This window comes from Blennius ocellaris, assembly GCF_963422515.1.
Source record: "Blennius ocellaris genome assembly, chromosome: 2".
NCBI classification, from domain to species: domain Eukaryota; kingdom Metazoa; phylum Chordata; class Actinopteri; order Blenniiformes; family Blenniidae; genus Blennius; species Blennius ocellaris.
Genome location: NC_137651.1, coordinates 7,719,805 through 7,728,584, shown reverse-complemented (window position 1 = coordinate 7,728,584; position 8,780 = coordinate 7,719,805). Strand labels below are relative to the sequence as shown.

General features: G+C 39.8%; 1 protein-coding gene across 1 annotated transcript in view; it reads left to right on the top strand.

Moving 5' to 3' along the window:
- The window catches only part of grm5b (glutamate receptor, metabotropic 5b), a gene marked incomplete at both ends in the record, with an annotated part of 62,998 nt that overhangs the window by 12,432 nt on the left and 41,786 nt on the right, over window positions 1-8,780 (top strand). Inside the window, one exon of the mRNA XM_080505751.1 lies at window positions 1-151. This exon is cut by the window's left edge and continues 24 nt beyond it. Within this exon, the coding sequence (XP_080361877.1) occupies window positions 1-151 (151 nt within the window). The remainder of the gene's footprint in view (window positions 152-8,780) is intronic.

The window sequence follows — 8,780 nt, the reverse complement described above, 5'->3', positions numbered from 1 at the left end:
AGCAGACCTTTGATCGACTGCTGGAGAGGCTGAGGGCCCACCTGCCCAAGGCCAGAGTGGTGGCGTGTTTCTGCGAAGGCATGACCGTCCGCAACATCCTCATGGCGATGAGACGTCAGGGAGTGGTCGGGAAATTCCTCCTCATCGGCAGGTTAGTGGGGCGACAAAGTGGATCTGTGTGGTGTTGATGGAGCTCGATTTCACAAGGTTGTTTCAGAGAAGATCAGTCTCTGCATTTTGATGCTGCATCATTTACACACTCCACATGAACGACTCAGATGTTCCAGCACATTCTTGATTTCTTCCATTTAATGTTCGGATGGGCCTGATAGGCAGAAAACTATTGGAATCAATTAAGGAAAACTCACTTCAAACAAAAACAGATGATTACTGTACTGTTCACAGTAACTGTGAACAGAGCTGTTGGGAGTGGCAACGATTAGTCCATTGATTTCTCCTTTCAAACAAAAGGACTATTATTTTGGTAAGTTAGTCTCTGAAATGTTTCAGGATTTATGTCAAAAATACAGCACAGTTTGTTGTCATCTCATATATTTTAATTCTCCTTTTTTGGAAATTAAAAGAACCATGCTGTGCTTTGGAATATTTTGACAGATATTAAAATTTTCATTCATCAAATGATAAATTAAGAAAATAATCAGTAGATTAAGTGATAATGACAGTAATCATTGGAGCTGATCTATTAGCATAAAATGGAAGCCTGGCATTTGGAAATGTACTTCAAACTAGTTTCAGGTCTCTCTTTTGCATAAAATGTCCATCCAGCTAGTGATGATCACACATCAAAGTAGCATCCAGCAGCTCTTTGACCAGCGTTACTGCACAAATTCACAGATGTTCATGACTGATGTCTGTGAGAGATTTGTGTAAAATGGTTCACAGAAGCTGACGAGTGCTTTATATCCTGATTTTGTGGCATATTGTTTTTATTATTCCATTAATTTCCATTAAGGAATTGAATAACAAGCATAACAAGCAAATCGCTAGAATTTATTGTTCTGAGCTGGACTGATAAAAAGCATGTCTTCTTTTGTAATCAAAATGGTTGTTAGATAAGATTTATTTAATAGCTTTGCAGTAATTGATTTCCTATGACAGAAGTGGAAGTAATAAATTCAGTAAAATTTGGCTGCCTCTGCTGCCAAGGGCTGCTGGGAGGTCTTGCTTATACGATAACTGTCTAATGGTCTCGAACATTTGCAGTCAGATTGCAATCTGATAGCACTTAAATACATGAAAGTACAGTTGTCGGACAGGTACCAACAGGCCCCCGACATGTAACCCAGACACGTTGTGATTGGATCGATCAGGCCTCCTCCAGAGGTGCTCGGGGACGACATGAACACAAGTGAAAACAATTACCTTGCCAGTCAGAATACAACAATGGTCCCTCTGACCTTCTTCTCCAATTGAACCACTAAACATCAGTTTAGGCCTCTTTTCGCTCACAATAAGTAGATTTTTAGTTGAATGCCTTGATTTCCAAGTGTTTAGTTGTTGTTTTTTTACATTTTAAAACAAAATGCTTTTATTTGAAACGTCCGGCAATTTTTTATCTGTAGTCTGTTGCAATATAGTATTTCTTTTGTAAAACTTTTTTTGAGTTTGGCTACTCTCCATTGCGCTCTAAATATTTGTCCTCGTGACATAATTAATCACTTTTTTTTCTTTTTATGAGGATTTCTTTTAATGGAAATCAGGCTGGAAAATAATATCCCCCTGACCCCCTGATGCTCTTGTGTCTCCCTGGAGCTCTCTCCCGGCCCCGGGGTAGGACAACGAGTCGCTTTGAGAAACAGCACTCCATTGGCTCACCTCAGACTTGAACAGATTTTTGAACAGAACAACATCAGGTTGCTCCTCTGCGTATTTATACATAAGCCACAAGCGTGTGTCACCCATGCTTTTTAAATGTTCAGCTCTTCATGCTCAGTTACTGTAAAATAGTTAAAAAAAATACTCCACTTTAGAATCACATCTTGCTTTGTTGGTTAAGTCTTCCAAAACACAAGAATGATGTGCACACTGGAGGTGTATGTCTAAACAGACATGTGTGAATTGATTCTGGGTGTGAGATAATTGTGGTCCGTATTTTTGGAAACTCATCATGTTTCAATTTACTCATAACAACTATGTGTTATGACTTGTGAAACTGCACATTTTTGCTATTTAAGTATTGAGTGATTTTAACTGTATTCTTTACGGACACTGTTGTTATTTATGAATTCCCAGAACCACACACAGGTTGTTCTGTTCTTAAAAAAAATTTTAAAATCCCAAACAAACCCCACGTGATTTAATTTTCACAAATAACCTTTGAAATGAACACATTTGATCTATATCTGTGTGTGCGGGCGGGTGTGTCTACATAAAAGCTGCTCCTTTAGACTTTAGTTGCCATGCCAACTTTATAATTGAGATGGAATGAATAAGGATTTTAACACCTTTGCAGGCCAATTTTCAACAAAAAAAAGCTTCCAAATAGATATTATTGGATAGGAAACAGAAATCATGTGATTACTGTTCAAATGCCACTAATGTAATTCTTTTCAATTCTGTTCCACTTTCCTTCAGTGAGCTGTAACTAAATCACCGGTTCCAGAATTCATCTCACTCATCATCATCATCATCATCATCATCATCATCATCATCATCATCATCATCATCATCATCATCATCATCATCACAGTCATCTTTTTGCCCTTCGGGGATGCAGGTAAAGTTTGCAGTTATAGTTTTGTCAACTAAGTATTATTGTTAAAGTATCTATTGACGCGTGAGCATGTTTTTTTTTTAATTTTTTTTTTTACTTTTGACCATGTGTTTGTAGGGAAGCTTCTCACAGGATTATTGATTCTTGGCTTGATTGTAATTTCAAGTTTATCACTGTCTAATTTAGCCGACATCACAGACATTCCAGTTTGTTAATATTTCTGGAGCGCACGTCTTATAAATTGCAACAACTGAGTGGATCATTTCACATGTAAGGGCTTAAATGATGAGACAATGTTCAGATGTTGTGCGGGGTAGGATTTCAGTCGTACAATCAACAAAAAGTTGTTAATGTTTTAGCACTAGGGATGTCCGATAATGACTTAAAAATGTAATATTTGGAAATATCGGTATCGGATTTTTACAACCGATATTGGAATTTCCGAGTCTGCATGAACGCAGCATGGGACGTTTACGGGTACGCGCTTGATGACGTTTACCAACAACAAATACAACACGCTAGACTCGTGGCTAAGAAGGAGAAGCCCGGTCAATGAAATGTCCGTGGAGGACTGGAGGCTCAACCAGGCCCTCTTCCCTGCTGGGGCAGTACCTGACTGCACCCTGCACCAGTGTTGACTGAACCAGTGTTCAGCACTGGTACCAGTACCTGACTGCACCCTGCACCAGTGTTGACAGTGAACCACTGTTCAGCACTGGTACCAGTACCTGACTGCACCCTGCACCAGTGTTGACTGAACCAGTGTTCAGCACTGGTACCAGTACCTGACTGCACCCTGCACCAGTGTTGACAGTGAACCAGTGTTCAGCACTGGTACCAGTACCTGACTGCACCCTGCACCAGTGTTGACTGAACCAGTGTTCAGCACTGGTACCAGTACCTGACTGCACCCTGCACCAGTGTTGACAGTGAACCACTGTTCAGCACTGTTGCCCACATCATTGATGAGAAGAGAAATCGCAGACATTGCGACAATGCTGAGATGCTTGTATTCATACAGAAAAATCTACCTCTTACACATGAGGACATGGGAAAAAGAAATAGACCAGTTATATGGACGAGTCAACTTCAGTCTTTGTTTTAGTTGCACTTTAAAGGAGGGCTGTTTTAATTTTGTGAGCATTTCTGTGCCTTTCTTGTTTATATTTGCACTATTTTGTTACTCTTAAAAGAGATTGAGCCCAGTTTGAGTATATTATTTGACAAGTGTTGGCCAGTTATTCATTCATTGACTGTTTACAACTAATGGACTGAAGATATGCCTCTTCCTTTTTTTTAATATTGTCTGTGGTGTTGTTGAGTTTGTTGTTGAGGTTTCTCTCTAACACTAAATAAATATGGCACTTTTTTCCATTATTTAAGTTGTTGTTCTCTTATTTTTCTCAGTGTGTACATTTGGAAAGCCATGTTTGATTCACATATGCATCCAGTGGGGCATCACAATAAAATTTGGCATAATGTGTTAATTCCACAGTAGGAGATATTTTATGTTGTTGTTACCTAACAGTTTTGATGTAAAAAGCCAGCATATATCGGTATCGGTGATATCGGTATTGGAAATTAAGAGTTGGACAGTATCGGAATATCGGATATCGGTAGAAAAGCCAATATCGAGCATCCCTATTTAGCACATCTGTGCATTTTGCTTACAGTTTAAAAATATTGTGAAATGTTTGTCCAAACGTATGTTTTGATGAGGATTTGAGAAAAGGACAATTGTATATTGTCTTGTAAACAAACGTTTACCATTTAGCTTTTTATTTGTGTGCAGGAAACCGTTTACATTCAATCATTCAATGGAAGGTTACTTTATATTGCACTTTCCAAGCAGGTCGGTACAATTCAAAGTGCTTCACAATAGATTGGCACAGTGATCCTCTTACACAGATCATCTCAGCATCTCACAGTGTAGGAGCTGAAAGATGCCTCGCCAAGGATGATTACAGAACTTAATGGCTTGTTAAAATGGATGTTTTGCACAGTACATCTTGTACTTGTCTGTCTCAGTCCAGTCTGTCCTGATTAGGGAAGTTCATTTAACATAAGCCTTGGTAAACATAAGCATCATAAGCAGGCTATAGTTGTACACTAGAGATGGCCACATGGAGATGAGAGACTCAGCTTATAGGAGGTCAGTGGAAGGAACCTCGGACCAACCCAGATGGGCACATACTTGTTTGAACCTCTCTTGCATTTAGTTTGATGTCATGAGTGTACAGTTGTCATACAATGTACAACATGTAAGTGTTTCTGGTTCCTTTTCCAAGACAACTTCATCTTTCAGTATCTGGCAGCCATTCAGTTGATTTATCTTGCATGGTCGGTGTGTGTACCTAAAAGCTCATGTCACTGATGGTACGTCCTCTCTGTGATAAGATGGTCATACTGCAGACACCCTGGATTCTCCCATAATAACTAGTATATAATCACAATATAATCACTTATCTTAAACAACAAAGAGATTATAGTTATGATGAAGTACAACGATGGGCACACAGAAGATGATAAAGCAGATTGTGTTACAGTGGGAAAATAAGGAATGAGTAAATGTAAACTCGTTTGGCCAAGGGGATCAATGATTAAGTTCCAAAATATTGCAGGCAATTAATTTGCATTTTCGTTGTATTGGTCTTCACCCATAGTGGGGATCGGCTCCAGGCCCACATTCAACAATGCACGTTCCCTGCGAGTGTCATGTATCACAACTTTGAGGTACAATTGTCATTTCAGAAACTATCAGCAGTGTCAGAGTATAAATGAGTCCCACGCTTTAAATTTTCTGGCTTTCCTTTTAGAGAAAAATATAATCCTTTATAAACCCTGTTGTGAAGTACCCCATCAAAAGATCACAGCAACACATGTAGATGTTGTAGCTCCAGTATGTCAATCTGCATCTGACATCCATCTGTTTACCTCAGTTGTTGAATACACACCTATGTAGTTATTAAGACAGCTGATTAAGGGTTTATCATTTCACTTTCATTGCATGCACAGTTGTTTCCCCACCCACAATGGTCTTGACTGATCCTTGTCTGTTTTTCCTCAGTTCAGCATCAGTGTTAAATTGACTAGTCTGTTGCTGCAAACGGTACCAGTCGAGCCGGTTCTTTCCTGAGCAAGCCCAAGGATGAGAGGAACACTTGTTAATCACTTGTCAAACAACAATAGATTTACTATCACCCTCTGGTTCTTCGGTTCAGAAAAGAAAATAAGGACACAACACATTTCAATGGATGAAGTGCTTCTTTGTATGCATTAATTAAGCATCTAAATATGCACAAGCACATCCAGATATACTAATATGTTTGTTACATGTATTATTTTGACCTCTGACTGTAACCTGACTTCCAACTGGAACCTCATTCTGTAGTCCTTAAGTTCTAGGATTCCAGAGTCCTCGCTGTCTGTTGAAAGGAGCCTAACTTGCATAGCCAGGGTTGTCAAGGCCATAAAATGTAGTATATAATGTCCATTTTCTATAATTGTTTTTCGATAGTGCATCAGGAACACTGAGTATGTTGCTCTAGAACATCTTTAAACATTCATATTGTTGCCTCAGGGCATCATGCAAATGTTTTATGCAAAAACTATTTTAGCATACAAACAAACAAAAAAACTTTTTCAAGTATTTCAATATATTAATACAGATATGCCATTTGAATCTTGCCTTTTGTCGTCACTGTGTCACATGCAGCATTTCTTTTTGAAATGGCTGTCCAAACCGCCTACAAAATCCTGCATCTAATTCAAACCCCGACTTTCTTGGACAGAAACATGTTCAGATATCAAGGCAAATAAATCAAAAGGCTAGAAATAATTTTTTTTGACGGAGGGCAACGCTATCCTGTTGTGGGTAAAACGAAGTAGCTCCCTAATCCAAATCTCTCTAACATGTATCTCTTGAAACATTACAATATACCGTACTTTATACATTGTCCACATAAGGATAACTCGTCCCTGTAATGGTAATTCAGGTTCTCAGACCAGTAATAGTAAATACCCCCTGCAGCCATGGAGATGCACTTGCACTCCTGCCTGAGTATATTGATTGCTTTTGTTATATAATTCCTTGTGGTGCCACAGGGCTTCAGGACCATTAATGAATAGCTGGGATGAGATAAATATCTATTACCTCATGGGACACATAAACCATCCCCCTACTCACAAACTTATCACAGATCTACGCACGCACTTGTAGACACAAATGCACAGCCTGTCACACATTTGTTTTTCCTCTAAATTGACTTAATAGCCTCTTTTATTTGTCTCCAAGACCACCATCCTCTTCTTTGTGGAATCAAATTAGATCATAGTGATAACATGAATAAATCTTTGTTGGGTCCCACTTAAGTAAAATGTTACATTCCCTTTGCTGCCATCTTCCAGCTCCGCAGTCAGTCATGGATAATAGCTGTGACTTTTTCTGTGCTTGGTTCCAAAGCAAGGTTTGTTATGAGCTTTCTAGTTATATGTTACGCTTTCTGTTGTGTGCTTTCCGTTACATAATGGCAGAAGCCATTTTTTCCTAATTTTACAGCCTTGCCGTTTAAGCAGTCCTGCGGGATAAACCGAAATGCAGCGAACGCTGGGTTCTTCACATTTCCATACGAGGCAGATTTCCCCACTGAGCTGTGGAATGAACTGAAACCGAATAGTTTGAATCAAAAGTCAAATAGCAGACTCTCTCACTCTCTCTCTCTCTCTCGAAGATCATCCCGCACAAGTCTGTACCCCTTCTGTCGGCTGTTGCCATGGAAATACTCAGACCATATTAGGATGAACCCGGCGCAGCAGCTGGGGTGATATGAGGCGCATGCGCATGTCTTCATGTGAATGGCTCTGTGCATGCGTGGGTGCGTCTTTAAAAGTGTGTGTGACTGCTGTTAATTGTGTCCAGTTTTCTGAACATTCATACTGATGGCATTTTTACCTGTTGCGAACACATCTTCTACCTCTTTCTTTTCCTGTATTCCTCTTTCTTTGATTGACCATTTATTTTCCAATGGCATGTAACTCTTTTCTGGTTTAATCTCATCTCCTCGCACTGTCACAGGCTCACTATGCATCAAGTTGTTTTTTGTCACAGTGGTGGCACCATGATATATCACATGGACTTGAGCTGATCGTTTACCCAAAGTCAGACCCCCTGCAGTGTCCCACTTCACACCGCAGCTGTGCGCCAACACTGCACTTCATTGTGACTCTATTGAGAGGAGCTGAAAAGAGGCATCTCACATTAAAGTGCCATGTTAAAATGAGTGGCTCATGATGTATTTGTGCAGCCTGCCAATTAAAAAGATTTATTTTCTTAGTTGGATGTACACCTGTAAGGTGCAGAGATGAGATAAAAGACTAGAGTGGGGCAACGGTGAGGAGTGGAGCGATGGATTCAGAGAGATGAGCAACGGGGAAGAACCAGGAAGATGATTGAAAGGGGGCACAGATTGGCAGTTGAGGGCAAAACGGAGGGCACGCCGGCTTTAACATATGCATACTTCTGTGTGTGTGTCACAATAATATATGATGGTAGTATAAGGGATCATGTCAGACATGGACAGGAAATTGCTTACAGCAGCAGTGTAATTTATGCATCACCGGTGCAGTTGGGACTTATCTGCACTTTCATTGACATGGGCACATTGCAACCAATCACAGGTCTTCAACACTCACACATATGATACACATGCACAAAAATCCTAGGTTTAATTCAGTCTGTTAGGAGATATTGGATGTGTATTTTAATGGTGCTTCATGTGAAAGAATGTTTACATCGGTTGCCATGGAAACGGCTGTCGAGCTGTGTTTTACCATTGCACACCTCAATCCCCATTTATGTTGAAATATTTGATTGAGGCACATCCAGAAATAAAGTGAGGGGAGCAGAAATTCACAATGTAATGCCAAAAGGTTGAAAAATATGACCTAAGCTCATTAATTTCTGGCAAACAGGGGGATACATGAATCGGCAGACATCCTCTCTTTTTGGGCCAAGATGAGTGTATATAATTCACATGGTTTAGCTAGA